This window comes from Mya arenaria, chromosome 2 (genome assembly GCF_026914265.1).
Source record: "Mya arenaria isolate MELC-2E11 chromosome 2, ASM2691426v1".
Taxonomy (NCBI): Eukaryota; Metazoa; Mollusca; class Bivalvia; order Myida; family Myidae; genus Mya; species Mya arenaria.
Window position 1 is genome coordinate 40429292 of NC_069123.1, and position 21194 is coordinate 40450485.

The 21194-nt window shown below is 37.8% G+C and overlaps 1 protein-coding gene across 2 annotated transcripts; it reads left to right on the top strand.

Annotated features, from left to right (window-relative positions):
* Positions 1-143: 143 nt before the first annotated feature.
* On the top strand, positions 144-21194 carry LOC128221532 (organic cation/carnitine transporter 2-like). 2 transcript variants are annotated; one of them, XR_008258988.1, is made up of 10 exons: positions 144-464; positions 1034-1455; positions 7735-7947; positions 9545-9679; positions 10312-10394; positions 11263-11380; positions 11728-11800; positions 15819-16276; positions 18709-18806; positions 21180-21194. XR_008258988.1 is itself a non-coding variant. In XM_052930141.1 (8 exons), the coding sequence occupies exons 1-8, from the start codon at positions 156-158 to the stop codon at positions 15984-15986; spliced, it is 1521 nt and encodes a 506-aa protein (XP_052786101.1). In that variant the 5' UTR covers positions 144-155; the 3' UTR covers positions 15987-16441. The 2 variants fall into 2 exon arrangements, 1 of the variants encoding a protein (XP_052786101.1); XM_052930141.1 differs by lacking the exons at positions 18709-18806; positions 21180-21194 and having other exon boundaries at positions 15819-16441.

The window sequence follows — 21194 nt, forward strand, 5'->3', positions numbered from 1 at the left end:
CCACGGGTAAAAGTACGACCTTAATAGCGAAATGAAAAAAGTGATTAGTATTAGTATGAAACAATGGGTCATGTTAATGAATACTTACATTTTGTGATTATCATTCAATGACAGAGCTGCATAAGATAGGACATCACTTTTGAAAGGATCTAACGATGACTGCAAGCACAAAGAATCTGGACGAAATATTATATTCTTTGGGTGGCTGTGGAAATTTTCAGATAGCAATCTCTGTATGTATTCACGTTATCAAGGCATTAGTGTCGTGGAGCTTCTCAACCCTTGTAGTGAGTTCAAAACAGCCGAAATTATGGTGGTGCGTTGAGGATGCTGGCATTTTGAACAAAACCTTATGCTTGGAATCAAATCTCTCTTCGACTTGCCTCGAGAACACGTGCTTTACAAATGGAACGGCATGCTCACGGTTCAAGTACGGTGATTCGGTGGAAACTATTGTCACGGAGGTAATGATTAAGTGCTTGCAATTTTGATTATTTCTTGCAAAACTTTATTATCGTTATGTGTTTTATTAAGCATATTTATGTTCCTATTACAAAGGTGAATGGTTGGACTACATTTAGTTTAAGTATTGCATATCGTGATAAGAAATAAAATGGCTCGTGACGGTTTGCACCATGCAGGCATTGCCCATAAATGTTAAAATCTGTTTTTGAAGTTGTCGACATTGATCTGCGTTAGTAACGCAATCAAGCTGCGCTCTAGCTACTGACAAAATACTTCTTCACTATCAATAATACACTTGGCAATGCCGTAGGTGCTTTCGCTACATTTAGAACAGTTTTTCCGATCAAAGCCAAGTTTGTTTTATGGTTTCCGGAATGTTCGTGTATATAGGCAAAGAGCAACATTCATTTAAAAGAAAACATATTAAAACATATCTATATAAATGCTAAATGGTAATACAGGCTGGTGTCAATCTATGACATAGATTTGTTAAGTATAATCACATAAATCGTCTCTTCAAAACTTCTCATAACTCATTGTTCTCAAAATTATCCCTTGTCAATTACAGTGGGACTTGAACTGTGACCTCAGTTTCGTACCAAGCACAATTGCTACAATTCAGGTGGGAGGAATGCTTATCGGGAACTTTCTAGGAGGTCAGCTTGCAGACATGTTTGGAAGAAGGCCTATCATTATCATTGGATGTTTTCTTATCACGGCATTTAATTTTATTGGCTATTTCTCACAGTCCTGGATTTTATTCGCTGTTACAAGGCTAATCATAGGTATTGGATCAGGCTTCTTTTTATCGAACCAATACAACTACATGTGTGAATTCAGCACTGGGAGATGGCGCGCTTGGACCGTCAGTGTGCCTTCTTGGTCGATCGAAGTCTGTTTGTTTGCGCTATTTGCGTGGCTTTTAAAAGATTGGCGCTCAATCCAATTAATGGTTTCGATATTTGGTATACCTTGTATAGTGATGACGTGGTAGGTTCAATTTTTGTAAATCGTTTGAGCAAATTAATTTCGTATAGATAAGTTAATACTTTTCTTTGTTATATGCCTATCAAATTCCTTTTCCACATCCAACAGGGAAAACACAACACGCCGTATTGAAAAAATCCGTATCATGATACTGTCGTTTTTTAATAGGGTTGTTTTCAACCCTGTTCAGTGTAGCCACAAACTCGACACTCGCAACATAAAATGCCTATTAATAGTAACAAGTGTCGTCTGCCTCTTTACCACCTAAAATTTAGTTTGAGAAAGTGCGGACTATATAAATTGCAAGCTATGTTTCCAATAACCGAGGTAGATTTGACAAAGCAAGAAGCAATCATAACGCAATATCTATTTTAATCATTTAATATGTTAATTATAATAATGATAATAGTGACAATTATAAAAGCGATAACATTAACAACGATATTGGCAATAATGACCATGATAATGATAAGAACGATATTTATAATGGAAATGATAACAATAACAATGATAATAATAATGATAATAATGATAATGACAATAATGATAATTATGATAATCATAATAATGATAATCATAATAATGATAATAATGATAATGCCAGTAATGATTATTATGATAATGAAAATAAGGATAATAATGATAATAATGATAATGATAATGGAGATGATGATAACAATAATGATAATGATGATAGTGACAATATTACTTTTAACAATGATAGCAACAACATTACAAGCAACAATAATGACCAATTTAATTTCAATGTGCTTAATTTAAACGTCTGTGGCTTAAAAAAGTAAACTCAATAGCCCGGGTGAGAATCCATTTTTTATGTAAATAATGTATATATCATTTAAAAATACTATTTAAAATTTTAACAGTGGCCCTGAAAAGGATCGTTTTCAATTTAATAATTAGTATAGTCTTTGTTAATACCAACATCTAATTACCAACCGGAAAAGGTTTTAGTGTATATTTTAAATTCACCCTGGATGATCAACCAATTTCTATTTTATTTCTTTGGTAAATAAATCCTTTGTAAGCCTAACTCATATTGTAGCACCAAAGGATGGAGTTATGCTGCGATTGGTTACATTCTCCACCCTGGTTTGCCTGCTTACACAGCGACATTAACTTTATTGTCACTAAATTATGAATTTGTCATTTACCATCATTCTTCAATAAACCTGGGGCGCCCCCTGTGGTTGTTTTACACGTTGACTCTTAGATTCACTCTGCTACATATCAGCACCTTATTAATACACACATGATCGTGAATCATAATGGTGAAAACCCGTATAAAACCCTGTTCATGCAGCGCTATAAGCTCTTTGATCTGATTCCGTATCATGCGAGTACCGTGTTTAATCTCGGAATTACTTTCGCGTTGCTAAAAAAAGCGTGACAAAAGACTGGTAAAACCTGTCATCTTTTAAATACATTAAATTATCTAACTTTACTCACGCTCCAGAAACATGTAAATATTCAGGAACATGGTTCTCATGTTCCTTAAAGAACCATGAGGATAAGCACGAAATGACTATTAGTGTATACTCGCAAAATGAGTACTGTTTTTGTTGTTGTTGTTTTTTGTGTTGTGACATTTAATAATTGTTTTCGTAATAGCAATTTGTTAATTTTGCTAAAACGTAAAAAAAATTGTTCTTATTTTGCTCAATAAAGTGAATTCTGTAACTTCTGACTTCGTTTCGCTGTAGTAGCCTCCCGTGACTTCATTACACAAAACTACGTAACACATTCGAATTCATACGCGCATTTGACAGATGGCGGTAAATTTAAATCGAATTGAAACCGAAAAATAAAAAGGAATAATTAAATAGGCCGGTTTATAATAAATGGAAAATTACGATAAAACGCTTTTCTGATACCTGCATCACGTCTCGTTCGGTGAGCAAACATGTATTTACACACCGAACTCGACGTGATACAGGTCACTAGAAAAGCACTCTATCATAATACCCCCTTTGTACTTCGTCCATTGTATAAGGCATATGATTATTTTCCCTTCGCTTGAATTATGAACTATAACTTACTTGAAATGAGCTGTGTGAAGTTAGCTAAACATACGACATTGGACATTGGACATTCAAAATCGAATGTTGTGCTGGCACGACATTGGACATTGGACATTCAAAAGTGAAAGTCGTGCTAGCACGACATTGGACATTGGACATTCAAAATCGAATGTTGTGCTGGCACGACATTGGACATTGGACATTCAAAAGTGAAAGTCGTGCTAGCACGACATTGGACATTGGACATTCAAAATCGAATGTTGTGCTGGCACGACATTGGACATTGGACATTCAAAATCGAATGTTGTGCTGGCACGACATTGGACATTCAAAATCGAATGTCGTGCTAGCACGACATTGGACATTGGACATTCAAAATCGAATGTCGTGCTGGCACGACATTGGACATTGGACATTCAAAATCGAATGTTGTGCTGGCACGACATTGGACATTGGACATTCAAAATCGAATGTTGTGCTGGCACGACATTGGACATTGGACATTCAAAAGTGAAAATCGTGCTAGCACGACATTGGACATTGGACATTCAAAATCGAATGTTGTGCTGGCACGACATTGGACATTGGACATTCAAACGTGAAAGTCGTGCTAGCATGACATTGGACATTGGACATTCAAAATCGAATGTTGTGCTGGCACGACATTGGACATTGGACATTCAAAATCGAATGTTGTGCCAGCACGACATTGGACATTGGACATTCAAAAGTGAAAGTCGTGCTGGCACGACATTGGACATTGGACATTCAAACGTAAAAGTCGTGATAGCCCGACATTGGACATTGGACATTCAAAATCGAATGTTGTGCCAGCACGACATTGGACATTGGACATTCAAAAGTGAATGTTGTGCCAGCACGACATTGGACATTGGACATTCAAAAGTGAAAGTCGTGCTAGCAGTTAGCACATTTAAATCAATGTATGACATGTTTTATGAATGAATGTTTTTTTTTTACCGACTTTAAATTTATTTTGATTGCATGCATTATTCGGATTTTTTGTTTGTTTGAGATATTGTCTTGAAATTATTTGAAAAGGGTCAGAGATCACAAAGCAATGAACCATTATAAAATTTATTAACACCAAAAGAGCATTGTCATGACGATTCCATCGCAATATTTGAAACTTAAGCATGATTCAGATATATATGATGTCACATATGCAGAGAAAGATTCAAATGAATATACTTATGAATGGTCGTGGATTATATGTAGACAAACAGTGATAATGCTTTCAAAATGGCATATTTTTAATAAGCTTAATTGTTTACACACCACTGCTACACATCTAGTACCATTTATAAAGGAAGTGAAGATAATTATATCCACAGTATATAATGACATATGGAAAATATAGACATGCATTGATGATTCCTACAAGTATAAATGTAATCGTCCGTACATCTTTTTTATCTGGTTTTACGTAAACACAAAAAAATGTTGTCAATGAGTCGATAAAGTAACCTATTCCTGCCTGTCGACTTGTTCTTTTATCGACTCAGTTAGTCGAACATGCTACGTCGTCTTCATTTGGTAAAGTTTATATGAAATAATTGTGTTCGATAAACCTTTTTGATAAGTCGACAGAATTACACAAAGCGTTTTATAATCAATCGCATCGACATTAAAGAATTCAAAATGACGTCTTCATCACATACGACATAAGTTCTTATAGGTTTTACAGAATATACAATTTATACATGTAAAATGTGACACCAGCGCCATTGGAAATGGCATCTTGGGCAGAACTGACAATGGTTGAAAGGGTTGAAAGAAAAGAAAGCGCAAATAATTATATAAACCCAACAAATGTGCACTTCAGTATGTGTTTATCTACAGAGCTTTAGAATAATTATATTACATTAATGAATGTGTCTGCATTTACATGGAAATATGTATGTATATCAATCGAAAGGATTGTTTTAATACAACTCTCAATAACAATGTTGCGGACTTTCAAATACAAGTTTCTTTGTTAAATATGTGTTAGGTACCTCAAATGTATAATATTGTCGGACATGGATGTGACTTAAGGCAACATACACACACAGCTAAACTTGTCAATGCATAAACCATTGGCGATAATGCTACATTTTGATGCATGGGGATCCCATATAACTTTGGTATTATTTTAAAGGGTACTCCTGACAGATAATTAATGAGTAAAAATGACCTTTGTCCAACAATTATTATTTGTATACTGGTTGTCGTTTCATTATATTTTTTCTCTTAATATTTACCACTTCCATTGGATGCCTAAATAATATTTGGTCACTATGAATAGACAGATATACGTTATATTAAACCATATTTAAAAAAATAAAAGCCAAGTTGAATGTCGTTATTTAACACAATAATTTGAATGGACAAATTGGAATTGCAGCCTTATCACCAGTCCAAGATTTCGGATATATATATTTCTGCCACCTCAGAAAAGAAGATTCAAACATTTGTCCATGCGTGAAATTCTTATCTTCCCAACGGGCAAAGATAAACAAGTACCCGTATGGAACTCTTTTTTATTGCCTTCACTTTGCTGCATCCAGGACTATTTAAAGAACGATTTGACTATTAACATAATCTGAATCACTGCGCGAATATCTATGACAACCAGGAACTTTTGAATGTCCAATGTCCAATGTCGTGCCAGCACAACATTCGATTGTGAATGTCCAATGTCCAATGTCGTGCTAGCACGACTTTCACTTTTGAATGTCCAATGTCCAATGTCGTGCCAGCACAACATTCGATTTTGAATGTCCAATGTCCAATGTCGTGCCAGCACAACATTCGATTTTGAATGTCCAATGTCCAATGTCGTGCTAGCACGACATTCGATTTTGAATGTCCAATGTCCAATGTCGTGCTAGCACGACTTTCACTTTTGAATGTCCAATGTCCAATGTCGTGCCAGCACAACATTCGATTTTGAATGTCCAATGTCCAATGTCGTGCTAGCACGACTTTCACTTTTGAATGTCCAATGTCCAATGTCGTGCCAGCACAACATTCGATTTTGAATGTCCAATGTCCAATGTCGTGCCAGCACAACATTCGATTTTGAATGTCCAATCTCCAATGTCGTGCTAGCATGACTTTCACTTTTGAATGTCCAATGTCCAATGTCGTGCCAGCACAACATTCGATTTTGAATGTCCAATGTCAAATGTCGTGCCAGCACGACATTCGATTTTGAATGTCCAATGTCCAATGTCGTGCTAGCACGACATTCGATTTTGAATGTCCAATGTCCAATGTCGTGCCAGCACAACATTCGATTTTGAATGTCCAATGTCCAATGTCGTGCTAGCACGACTTTCACTTTTGAATGTCCAATGTCCAATGTCGTGCCAGCACAGCATTCGGTTATGAATGTCCAATGTCCAATGTCGTGCCGGCACGACAATCGTTTTTGAATGTCCAATGTCGTGCCAGCACAACATTCGATTTTGAATGTCCAATGTCCAATGTCGTGCTAGCACGACTTTCACTTTTGAATGTCCAATGTCCAATGTCGTGCCAGCACAACATTCGATTTTGAATGTCCAATGTCCAATGTCGTGCTAGCACGACTTTCACTTTTGAATGTCCAATGTCCAATGTCGTGCCAGCACAACATTCGATTTTGAATGTCCAATGTCCAATGTCGTGCTAGCACGACTTTCACTTTTGAATGTCCAATGTCCAATGTCGTGCCAGCACAACATTCGATTTTGAATGTCCAATGTTCAATGTCGTGCCAGCACAACATTCGATTTTGAATGTCCAATGTCCAATGTCGTGCTAGCACGACTTTCACTTTTGAATGTCCAATGTCCAATGTCGTGCCAGCACAACATTCGATTTTGAATGTCCAATGTCCAATGTCGTGCCAGCACAACATTCGATTTTGAATGTCCAATGTCCAATGTCGTGCCAGCACGACATTCGATTTTGAATGTCCAATGTCCAATGTCGTATGTTTAGCTAACTTCACACAGCTCTTGAAATGGCATTTTGAAATTTGAATAATTTTATGAATTCAAATTGTGATTATCATTGCTTTAGATGCAAGTTGCTTCTCCTATCAATATCAGTATATACATGTTGTTGTTGTTGTTGTTGTTGTTTTTTAAACAAATGTTGAAAACGATTTTGGTTTTGTAAGTTCCTGAGCATGTTAGCAAACCAAAACCATTTACATAGTATTCAAATACAATTCTATTGAACTATTTTTCAGGTTTTTACCAGAAAGTCTACGCTGGTATGTAGCCCACAACAGACACGAGGACGCTCGAAATCTAGCAGAAAGAATCGCTTCTGTAAATAAAATTCATCTTGAAGAAGTACCAGAAATGCCACAGTATGAACCTGACGAAAAAAATTACACGGCTATAGATTTGTTTCGCTCTTGGAGACTAGCCAAATTAACTCTTCTTTCAGCATCAGTGTGGTAAGACAATACTTAAAACACAATTTAATTAATTTATGAATTATTTAAAAACGTAAACGTTGATAGAAAATTGGAGTTAGCCAATACATAAATAGATTTGTTGTACTTATAACCCGAAAATACCGTTTTTAATAAAAATGCATTCAATATTGACGATTGATGGAATAAACATAACATGTCATTACATATATTTTGTTTAGATTCAAGCGTATACAGCTTAAGATTTAAGTACAACTTATAGTAATAAGTAGCTTTCCAATGTATAAAATATCACATAGTACATAGTAGCTTATGCTAGATCTTCTTATTTTTGACATTGTACATACTTATCTTGTTTATATACTAGTAATACAAAGGTAGATACTCTCTCCTTTAGTCACTACATACACAGCATACAATCATATAGTAATATTCGTCTCTACATCATTTATATTGCATTTATCACATTTTCTATCTTGTCTCGCTACACCTGAACATCAACCTCATCTACACAATCAAATAATCACTCATGTTAGACTTCAGTTCAAGAAATAATGTTAACGGCATTTCAAAGTTCAAAAATGGGTAGGGAAGGCCATTAAACATTAAAATGATGCGATAGTTTATGTTTATTTTGTGTTGACCAAATTTTACGAGTGAAGTTTTTATCAGATATTTTGCTAAAAAGCATTTGCAAATTTTAGGAAAAGTATGTCGACCATATACTCTGTTTTGGTCAAATTGCCCAAAACAACAATGCGGGTTCATGATGATATGAAATATATTAATAAAAAAAAAGTGTAATAAATTTAATGCCTGGCTACAGAAAAGTAAATATCCATCTTAAAATAGCTGCAATCACATCAAAGCACCTAGACGCTGTTGATAGTATTTACTTTTTTAACAAAAAACTTATTTATTTTGTAAAGGCACTTCCAAACATTTGCTTTTTGATTAAAAATCTGATCAAATCCTGTTTAATAAAATTTGCTCGACTCCTAATTACACCTTCACGTGTTGCGACAGATGTATGTATAATGATTGCTAAATATTGAACCTCAAAACTAAGTTAAAACTGATTGATTTGATCATTTTTGTTTTGATTCTTCAATCGACGTTTCCACTAAGGAAGGCCAATAATCCGGTTGACGTGCTGACGGTTTCTCTCCACTGGGTAGTATTAATGTATGTAAGCCTGATTTGGCACTTAAGCATTTAAAACAAAGATATCCTAAGAGGTTCAAAACAAATGGCCATTAAAATAAGAAGAAATTAAGATAAACACAATTGAGGATCGATTTACAATTAGTAAAATCATTCAAAAGTATTTTTGAACCAATTGAGTCCAAACATATTTTTACACATGAGGTGAAATTTTAGTTTACACCACTCAGCCAATCTTGACAACATTTATATAAATTTTTTGGGTCAACAATATGAAATCAAATAAGTTCACCATAAACTCATCAAGGGCATGCTTCATGATGTTTGTTCTACTGTTTTCATGATTGAGCTAATAATGCTTAAACTTGTTAACCATTGCAGTTGACCATTGTATGCTCGAAATTGTTATCCATTGCATTTGGCCATTGTATTGACAAGTGTAACCTATTTTCAGGATGTCATTGGGGCTAGTTGCGTACGGAATCGGTTTTGGTATACAGGCACTCTCCGGAAATCTGTACATCAACCTGTTCTTGTACAATGTTATACAAATACCGACAAGGGCTTCAACTGCATGGCTGCAGAACAAGTATAACAAACAAAAACGCAATTTTAATATATGTTTGATTAACCGATAATTTTTCACAATTTAGCACATTATTTTGTTCAATATTGGTATTATATCCGATTTTGATAAAAATGTCAAACGCTCAAACAATCGACTTTTGATATTTTTCTCATTTCATTTAACATAGTTTTGTGTTATTTTCTGATGTCATTTAGAACAATTTAATGTCATCTATGCCTTTTACGTATCTTGACACGGGCATGTAAATTTACAGGTCCATGCTCTTGATAATATTGCACTTTATCATACTCAAAAGCCTACGTTAAGGAATGTCTGCCTTGTTTATGCGCAGCTGACCAGCCCCTTCTTCGTGGCCCTGGTGCCACAGCGGATGCATAATCGTCTGTTTATCGTGTATTGACTAATTGCCATTTATGGCTGTGATCTAAGAAAAAGAGCTGCATCAGTTATGTTTTGACTGATAAATATTCATGGATCTGATATCTAAACAATGATAACAAACATCGGAGGGCAATACAAAATATGATGGCCAATAAATTAACCGTGCGTAATACTCCTGATTTGGAAGAGTGCACTTAGATAGAATATCATAGGATTAAAAAAAACAAGTACATGTTCCTATATGTTTACAGATTCGGACGAAAGAAGACATCAATAGGTTGTTTTGCGATTGTTGTAGTGTCAGGTTTTATTGTTGGCATCGTTCAGAGCGCAGGTAAAGTTTTGGGTTGTTTTGCGATTTATGTCAGTACAGTCATATTGTTTGTATTGTTCATAGCGCAGGTCAAGTTTTCTTTTGTTTTGCGATTGTTGACGTGCCAGGTCTTATTGTTGGTAGTGCTCAGATTGAGTCATCTTTAACAGTTGCTATTTCTGTAAAAACAAATTATCACAGTTTATTTATTCCGCTTGTAAGATGAAATTGAAACACTTTGTAACAAAATCATCTTGTTATCGATGCTTTATTGAAGTGTTTGCTTCGAACTTAGTTCATGAATATTAATGAGTTGATCGTTGCTTTTTTATTCTTTAACACTAGTTATTAGTAGTATGTTTGCTTGATATGCTGCTTTACATTGAGTGTTTGAAATAACTAACAGTAAATATTTTGACTCATTATGAGAACTAATAACATTAACTAGGGATCCTATGACGTGTATTCCCCTTTAAATAGCCGACTAGTTCAATAGGCATTTCAGTTGTGGTACAGTAGTTTAACTTAAAATGAAACATGAATGTTGTAGTATTTTATTTGTTTGTTTACCATGTTAAATGTTATGTATTTTAATCTTCCATGTACGATTTTAGTTAAAAATATGCTTTATTTCAATTTAAAGCATATTGGGTGTTCTTTTAACTATACTCCAATTTTAATTACTGAAACATAGTGCTTGAGCAATGATAAAACGCACCTTTCTGTCAAATATAAACCTTCTGTAGTGTTTGAGGTCGTATTTTTCTCTATTAAAATTTTGTAAACATAAATTCTTCTGAGGCATTAGTCTGTCCATCTTTTGTAATGTTGTTGTTGAGTCGTGTTATTGTGATGTTTTGTGATGGTGTTGTGATGTTGTTGTTTGCAGATGCTCCTCACAAAGACAAGCTGACTAATGGGTTTGCCCTGGTGGCTGGTTTTGGAATAGAAATGGCCTGGGGATCTGTACAGACCATCACAATTGAGTCTTTCCCCACTGTTGTTAGGTATTTCATGTTCGATATTGTTTTTCAGTGATAAACTTATATAAATATATAACTTGGTCAGTATTAACGATCGCGACACACACAACTGGGTTTGAAATTGTCAGTTTAAGAAGCATTCAAACTTTGCTTTACTTATATTGAAAATGTGTATTACCTTTTAAATAGCTCATAACATGATGCGCAGTCATAACAAACCGTGGCGTCATATTTCACGCTTTTGTCAGATTAAAAAAAATACCTTATTTGCTTTTCGAAGCTCATAAACTAACTGTTTTATAATTGCAGTAAATAACGGTTTATAATGTTTTTGCATGAGTGTAGCTTAATAATTATGTTCTTTTTTACAGAACAATCGGGTTTGGAACAGTTAGTGTGATTGCCCGTGTTGGGGCTATGATAGGACCGCAGCTGGTATATTTTGTAAGAAAAAAAACACATTCCCAGTTTATTCAGTTGCATTTAACATGATCACATATTCGAATTCCAATCAGGCAAGTATATCAATACAATGACATTTTAGGAGAAGTTAACAGTAAGATTTGTATGTGAGATTCACATATGGGCCCCCAAAACGGACGGATGTTTGTCTATGTATAGTTTTAATCGGACAAATGGTCGGATTTACATTTAGATCCCCACAAATGTTTAGATGTTGTTGTTTTTAAATATTATTAGGTATGGCTGTTCTGTTTGACAGCTAACGTTCAAACACCATTTTACAAAATTTACATTATTATCTTAAATGAGAGGATGTGTTATTAAATGGCTACTGTAAATAAATGTGTGTTTACATAAACATATAATATACATACTATTAACTTGAAGGGTAACATAGCGAGAATCTGCCCATTTGTGGAAACCTGCGCGTTAATGGGAGTCTGTCCGTTGATGGGACACCCACTGGACACTGTCCGTTGATGGGACCATGTCCGTTGATGGGACTCTGTCCGTTGATGGGACTCTCTCCGTTGATGGTACACAATCAATGTCCGTTAATTGGACATTGTCCGTTGATTGGACACTGTCCGTTGATGAGGTACTGTTGTTGATGGGAACCTGTCCATTGATGGGACACTGTCCGTTGATGGGACCCTGTCCGTTGATGGGACACTGTTCGTTGATAGGACCCTGTCCGTTGATGGGACCCTGACAGTGGATGGGACACTGACCGTTAATGGGACACTGCCCGTGGATGTGACACTGCCCGTGGATGTGACACTGCCCGTGGATGGGACCCTATCCGTGGATGGGACACTGTCTGTGGATAGGACACTCTCCGTTGATGGGACACTGTCCGTGGATGGGAAACTGTCCGTTGATGACACCCTGTCCATGGATGGGACACTGTCCGTTGATGGGACCATGCCCGTTAATGGGACACTTTCTGTTTATGGGACCTTGTCCGTTGATGGGACCCTGTCCGTTGATGGGACGCTGTTCTTTGATTGGACCCTGTCCGATGATGGGACACTGTTTGTTGATGGGAACCTGTCAATTGATTGGACACTGATCATTGATAGGACCTTGTCCGTTGATGGGACGCTGCCCGTTGATAGGACACTCTCCGTTGATTGGATACTGCCCGTTGATAGGACACTCTCCGTTGTTGGGACACTGTCTGTTGATGGAACTCTGTCCGTTGATTGAACACTGTCCGTTGATTGGACCCTGTCCGTTGATGGGACCCTGTCCGTTGATGGGACCCTGTCCGTTGATGGAACACTTTCCGTTGATGGGACTCGGTCCGTTGATGGGACACTGTCTGTTGATGGGACACTGTTCGTTGATTTGACACTGTCCGTTGATGGGACACTGTCTGTTGATGGGACACTGTCTGTTGATGAGACACTGTCCGTTGATTGGACACTGTCCGTTGATGGGACACTTTCCGTTGATGGGACACTGTCCGTTGATGGGACACTGTCTGTTGATGAGACTCTGTCCGTTGATTGGACACTGTCCGTTGATGGGACACTGTTCGTTGATGGGACACTGTCCGTTGATGGGACCCAGTCCGTTGATGGAACACTTTCCGTTGATGGGACTCGGTCCGTTGATGGGACCCTGTCTGTTGATGGGACACTGTTCGTTGATTTGACACTGTCCGTTGATTGGACACTGTCTGTTGATGGGACACTGTCTGTTGATGAGCCTCTGTCTGTTGATTGGACACTGTCCGTTGATGGGACATTTTCCGTTGATGGGACACTGTCCGTTGATGGGACACTGTCTGTTGATGAGACTCTGTCCGTTGATTGGACACTGTCCGTTGATGGGACACTGTCTGTTGATGGACCACTGTCCGTTGATGTGAACCTGTCCGTTGATGGGACACTGTTCGTTGATTGGACACTATCCGTTGATGGGACAATGTCCGTTGATGGGAAACCCATCACTGTCTGTTGATTGGACATTGTCCGTTGATGGGACCATGTCCGTTGATGGGACCCTGTCCGTCGATTTGACCATGCCTGTTGAGGGGACTCCGTCCGTCGATTGGACACTGTCCGTTGATGGGACCCTGTCCGTTGATTGGACACTGTCCGTTAATGGGACCCTGTCCGTTGATGGGACCATGTCCGTTGATGGTACCCTGTCCGTTGGTTGGACCATGCCCGTTGATGGGACCCTGTCCGTTGATGGGACCCTGTCCGTTGATAGGAGCCTGTCCGTTGATGTGACCATGTCCGTTGATGGTCCCTCTTCGTTGATCGGACACTGTCCGTTAATGGGACCATGTTCGTTGATGGGACCCTGTCCGTTGATGGCACCATGTCCGTTGATGGGAGCGTGTCCGTTGATGGGACCATGTCCGTTGATGGTCCCTGTCCGTTGATCGGACACTGTCCGTTGATGGGACCATGTCCGTTGATGGTACCCTGTCCGTTGGTTGGACCATGCCCGTTGATGGGACCCTGTCCGTTGATGGGACCCTGTCCGTTGATAGGAGCCTGTCCGTTGATGTGACCATGTCCGTTGATGGTCCCTCTTCGTTGATCGGACACTGTCCGTTAATGGGACCATGTTCGTTGATGGGACCCTGTCCGTTGATGGCACCATGTCCGTTGATGGGAGCGTGTCCGTTGATGGGACCATGTCCGTTGATGGTCCCTGTCCGTTGATCGGACACTGTCCGTTGATGGAACCATGTCCGTTGATGGGACCCTGTCCGTTGATGGCACCATGTCCGTTGAGGGACCATGCCCGTTGATGGGACCATGCCGGTTGACTGAAACCCTGTCCGTTGATTGGATTATGTCCGTTGATGAGACCCTGTCCGTTGATTGGACCCTGTCCGTTGATGGGACCATGCCCGTTGACTGAAACCCTGTCTGTTAATGGGACCATGTCCGTTGATGAGACCCTGTCCGTTGATTGGACCCTGCCCGTTGATTGGACCCTGTCTGTTGATGAGACCCTTCCCGTTGATGGGACCATGTCCGTTGATGAGACCCTGTCCGTTGATTGGACCCTTTCCGTTGATGGGACACTGTCCGTTGATGGGACACTGTCTGTTGATGAGACTCTGTCCGTTGATTGGACACTGTCCGTTGATGGGACACTGTCCGTTGATTGGACCCTTTCCGTTGATGGGACACTGTCCGTTGATGGGACACTGTCTGTTGATGAGACTCTGTCCGTTGATTGGACACTGTCCGTTGATGGGACACTGTCCGTTGATTGGACCCTGTCCGTTGATTGGACCCTCTCCGTTGATGGGACATGCCCGTTAATGGGACCATGTCCGTTGATGCGACCATGCCCGTTGATTGGACTATGTCCGTTGATGGGACCCTGTCCGTTGATTGGACCCTGTCCGTTGATTGGACCCTCTCTGTTGATTGGACATGCCCGTTAATGGGACTCTGTCCGTTGATGGGACCATGACCGTTGATGGGACAATGTCCGTTGATGGGACCCTGTCCGTTGATGGGACCCTGTCCGTTGATGGGACCATGTCCGTTCATTGGACCCTGTCCGTTGATGGGACCATGCCCGTTGATGGGACCATGTCCGTTGATGAGACCCTGTCCGTTGATTGGACCCTCTCCGTTGATGGGACATGCCCGTTAATGGGACCCTGTCCGTTGATGGGACCATGCCCGTTGATGGGACTATGTCAGTTGATGGGACCCTGTCCGTTGATTGGACCCTGTCCGTTGATGGGACCATGTCCGTTCATTTGACCCTGTCCGTTAATGGGACCCTATCGGTTGATGGAACCATGCACGTTGATGGGACCCTGTCCGTTGTTTCGACCCTGTCCGTAGATTCGACCATGTCCGTTGACGAGACACTGTTGGAACAACTTGCAAGTATTATATGATTAAGAATAATGTTTAAATATTTCATTTTAAAAGATTCTTTGAAGGAAATTTATTTAATATCGAGCACAATTTTTATATATCTGTTTATATAAAAGCTCCATATTTTTCAGGATAAATACGTACCTGGCATACTTTACTACGTATCTGCCGCCATGTCCGCATTGTCTATTGTTTGTCTGGCATGGATTGAGGAAACTGCCAACACCCCAATGAGTGACAGAATAGAAATAAATGTTAAGAACATAAAGGATTCTAGGAAGAAAAATGTAACCGTTTAAATAATGATAAATATTATTATACATTGGTGAATTGTTTGTCTTCTTCACTCAACAGTTTTCGTTTTATAAAACAATTAAAAATCCAACTGTATCTTTTCTTAACTGTACAAACGAACAATTTGTATAGATAATCTATATCGAAAACAGAGGACCGGTGTAAGATGTTACTACGTATCTCGGATAGTCCTTGTTCGTTCCGTTGATGGAAGAACGAGTAAAGTGAAGTGAAATGAAACTGTGATGCTCTCTGAAAGTCTACCATGTCCTTATTACGGTTGGTTCAGATAATAGTGAGTACTGCCCACAAACTACGTTGATTGTGAGATACGCTTTGCATATTCCTCTCCAATTGAATGTATACAAATTCTGACATGGCTCACTGTTCCATTTTCCCTACCATTCACTTTCTACTGTTTATAAATGGAAACACTAACCAGATATGTTAAAGATGTCAAAGAAATCAACGTTGCTTATACGTGTTGTTGTTGTTGTTGTTGTTGTTGTTGTTGTTGTTTTTCTTTCACCAATGTAGGCATGTATTTTTAGGGATAAATCTATATAGAGTTTAATTCCAAAGACTACATGGTCATGGGTATACACATATGAACAAAACATAGTTAAGACGCAATATATATGACCTCAGCCAATCAACACATATAATAATTTACACAACCGTATGAATACACCAATAGATGTGACAGCGTCAAGTGTTTAGTGCAGTCAATAGTATCCGTATTTCAAGATAATATTATCTATTTCATACCGGTTAAATTTCCGTCTAAATTATTGCTTGATTTAAACATAAAATATGAAAATCGGATTTCTTTTATTAAACACATGGGTTTCTCATTCTGTATACATGTATAACACATTCGTCTAGTGCGCATGCGTAATCCACTTACGCAGTACTACACAAATGAAATCAGACCCTTGTCGTCCAAATTGATTGCTTTTTAGGTATAAAATAAAATAAGTACTATGCAAGTTGCTTGATTTGTGGGATTGCTTTAGTAGTTGCATGCGTAACGATACATCACTTGGTATCGTGCGATATGGAATTGACGCAAGCAATACGGATTGATACAACCCCACAGATCAACCGACTTACACATTAATATTCCCTATATAACGTACTAAGTTTGAGTGTTTTTTAAAGATTTAGAAAACTTGTTAACATGACTCAAATCATGAGTGCTTATTCAAAATATATACAAGATACTGTAGGCTCCTTTACTATTTTAGGTTATCAATTTTAAGACAGCATCACATTCAATAAAATGATGATGATGATGATGATGATGATGATGATGATGATGATGATGATGATGATGATGATGATGATGATTATTATTATTTTAAAAAAATAACAGAAACTGTCTTGCATGGATTCAAGCAGTACCATTTTTTTTGGTTAATGAATGCCGTTGCAGTTGCCCGAACCCCTTATTATTTTCAACTAATTACATTGTACATACTGCACAGACGACACGTTTGGAGATCGGGGTCCTCGGATTCGAGACAATTTCGCACCCACCATATTCCCCAGTTTTGGCACCTTTTGATTTTGCCATCTTCCCGGCAATCAAAACACAATTGAAAGGAAATCGTTTCGATTCGCTGACAGATCTCCACATGGCAACATCACAAATTATCAAACAATATGACTCTGAGTGGTATAGGGAAATATTCCGACACCAATGGATTCATCGCCACCAACGGTGCATCCAGTGTGACGGCGATTATTTTGAAAAAAACTAGGATGACGTCGATTACGTTGTTAACGTCATTCCAATACATCCGGCGTGCGCCGGGTCTGCGTTAGTGACCTTGTTCAGAGCCCTGTAACTTTTGCAACATACATACTATTTTCAGGATATTGTCAGTGTTTGTAGCGGATACTATCCGCGTCTGGTTAATGTATAGTTTGATGTATAAATATTAAACCATATTGGTTATGTGAGAACAATCCTGTTTATTTTGGATCATCCCTCGTATTCGCATGTATGAAACTATGCAAAATATCCCGATTGACCATGTCTGCTTTTAACGACAATGTTATGTATAAATTATGTTGGCTATGAATGTTGTTAACAACTAATGCTGTATTAAAGTTATGTTATGTCGTGTTATCTATACGTAGACACTAAGCATTGAAGGTATGTAATTGTAAGAAACTCACCATTTAAAAGTGAGAGTTCAGCAAAACGTTGAGTGTAACCAAAAGTTGTACTCATAGATAAATGTTGTAGTCAATAACAATAACACAACCCAGTTGTATTGAAGTAGCACAGTATAACACGCATTTACACGAACCACTTCTTCCTTAGATTCCCTTCATTATATTGCAAACAATATGGCGGAAAACTCTTCAGACGATACATTAGACCTACATTCCTTATTTGCATAGGTATATTAAGGGGGCTTGACATCCCTAAATCAAGAGATACTTCGTGATCGTACTACATAAATGCGCTTATTTGTTATCTCTAAGCGGTTAAACTTGACACGTATCGCTATTATGATTTTGGTAGCTTTACATACTTTCACCCTATGTCCGACTTTAATGAAAAACGGGTTATAGTAACTGGGGCAGGCAAGGGTAACGAATTTTGACATTGGAGTTTATGTGTTAATGCATTGTTTGAAGTTTCGCTATTTTGGAAACAAGCTTATATTGTTTATACTGTGTAGGTTAAAAAGAGAAAATGTATTCGTCTTTCAGGTATAGGGAAACGACTTGCCCTCAGTTTGGCCAGGAAGGGAGCAACTGTAGTAGCAATTAGTAGAACAGAGGCAGACCTAGTCAGTTTGAAGAATGAGGTAAAGTTTATCATTTTTATCATTACGAACACTTTAGGGGTAATGATTACGAATTGTTTTAAGTCAGAGTTCTGATTCAAGATGAAGAATTGCAAATCTTCATTTCATTGTAACTTTCCATCTGGGAGTTATGAATTGATGATGGAATTTAATACGATGTGAAAGTGCGCAGTTATTTATATTTACTTTTGTAAAACGAATGGAATAGAGATTATTATTTGTGATTCACAAAAAAGTACAAAGCTTGTGTCTGAGTCTAGACTGTTCGTTACCATATCCTAAGAACTTTGCTGAATTTTATTACTATATGAATGTTATACTTTTACCTACATAATTATATGTTTGTCAAATAAGTGGATTAAAGATGGTTTTCGTTCATTTGTAAAAAAAATGCTTTTCTGGGTCTGAGTCTGGACTAGGACTTGATGGGGACTGTTCGTAATCATGGGACAAGGTGTATCAGCTGAATCAGTGAAATAGATCCCGTACAAAACAAACATATTTGAATTATATAGCTTTATCAGATGTTAATGTTTGGTTCTATAGCTTAATCAGATGATACAGTTCTTTTCTACATCCTTTCAGATGACACAGTTCGTGAAAAATGTCTTTGTCAACTAATATATGTTTATCATAAAAGCTATTGGAATGAGAATGACCATTCAAAAGCATTTGTTAAAGACCTTGCAGTATTGCAGATTTGGGTGTTTACAAGTAATTCATATGCAAATCGTCCGCTTAATCCAGTCAGCATATTTCCACAGAAATATATATCCCTGATTACCTAGTATCGTATTACTATATCACCATTCTTGTGTGGCCAATTTCAGAATTCAACAAAACATTACGAACACATCCTTACAAAGATACATCATGTATACGCTCGATCGTGCAGAGAAATCTTTCCTTTCCAAAGTGTTATTTGTACTACCGTTCTCTTCTGAGTTACCAGTATATATTTGAATTTTTAAAATCAGACTTTTTTCCTTTTGCAAAGCCAAAGTCATTATCAAGCTTTCAGCATGCAATTTTTCATTTCTGTCTAAAAAAGGTCAATTCTATTCATGAAGATCAAGATTAACAATACTATTCTGGAAAAACTTGCCGGAAGATGTACGCTCTGCTTTTATACAATATTTAAACCAAAATGTAAGTGATATTAACCCAATAGACAGTTTGTTTAATTTAAAGAGATTAAACAATACTCTTTTGTCTACGGCAACTAGTTTTCTTGTTTGTTTGCTTGTTGAATTGTTTGCGTTGACAGTCAAATTTGACTTATGAACTTGTGTCCCCAAACATAATCCCATAAAAAGTCTCCATGAACACTTAATATGTATTTAGTTTGGTAGCAATATGTCAACCCTAACAAAAGTTATTTAAAACCAACCGTATTTTGTTTAGTAACAGTTACATTGACCTTGGCCGTTATGGAGCCCATAATGAAACCCGTGAAACGTCTCCAAACACTCTTCCTAATTGATCCCTCTCACACTACTGGTAGAGAAACCTCGGCTCAATTGTCCTAATTGTGGTGCTGGTATTGCATTCCATTTCAATTCTTAATGACTAGGTGGTCAGAATTGCGTCAAGCTCTTTTGTTTTCATTCATTCCCAAGATTTGCACGTGGTAGCAAATTGTGTTTTCTTCCCAAATGAAACATGAGTCAAGTTTGAGACTGTTTTAAATAACGTGTACTTGAATAATTTTGGCGCACATCTTTGCTTACTTTTGCCCAATGTCGGCTGTCCCACACTGCTGATAAAGAAACTTAAGTTTAATTGGCCTACTCAGGCTGCTCAAACTTGTGTGCCAGCCATAGAGATTTTTGCGTCCCCTTTCTGTAAAACCATATTATGCCCCGCTTTATTTATATTAAAATAATTCATTCATTCTTATACATTTCATTATGCTATGACAAAACGTGTTACTGATCTTGCTTTTCGGGCAAACAATAAACAATTAAGACTTTGAAATGGTTTGTTTAATTTATTCATATTCGCGTAACAATTATTGTAATCGTTAGTATATTTTTCATAAGTATTCTTTTAAACAATCACCTCCTATGAGGTTGTATCTGCAAAATCTGCGCCATTAAGCATAGATCGGCTTGCTAAATCGTTAAAATTATTTACAGGATCCGAGTTTCGAAACAAATTGTCAGGACTTCTCCAAATTGAACAAGACTCATGTCCTGTTCTCAAACATAAGCTCATGTCCTGCTCTCAAACACAGGTCATGTACCAACGCTCGTTAACAATGCAGCTTTTTTACATACAAACTTCGGTTTTTGGTACTACATAGGAGCAGTTTGACAAGTTATGTGCCGTTCAATTTCAAACAACTTTCTAATTTTCCGACGTTATTTACAGGATCCGAGAATCGAG

Coding starts and splice junctions, on each gene's coding strand:
- LOC128221532 (XM_052930141.1), top strand. CDS start 156: ATGACTGCAAGCACAAAGAATCTGGACGAAATATTATATTCTTTGGGT. Junction 1,456..7,734: donor CCTTGTATAGTGATGACGTG/GTAGGTTCAATT, acceptor ACTATTTTTCAG/GTTTTTACCAGAAAGTCTAC. Junction 7,948..9,544: donor CTTCTTTCAGCATCAGTGTG/GTAAGACAATAC, acceptor ACCTATTTTCAG/GATGTCATTGGGGCTAGTTG.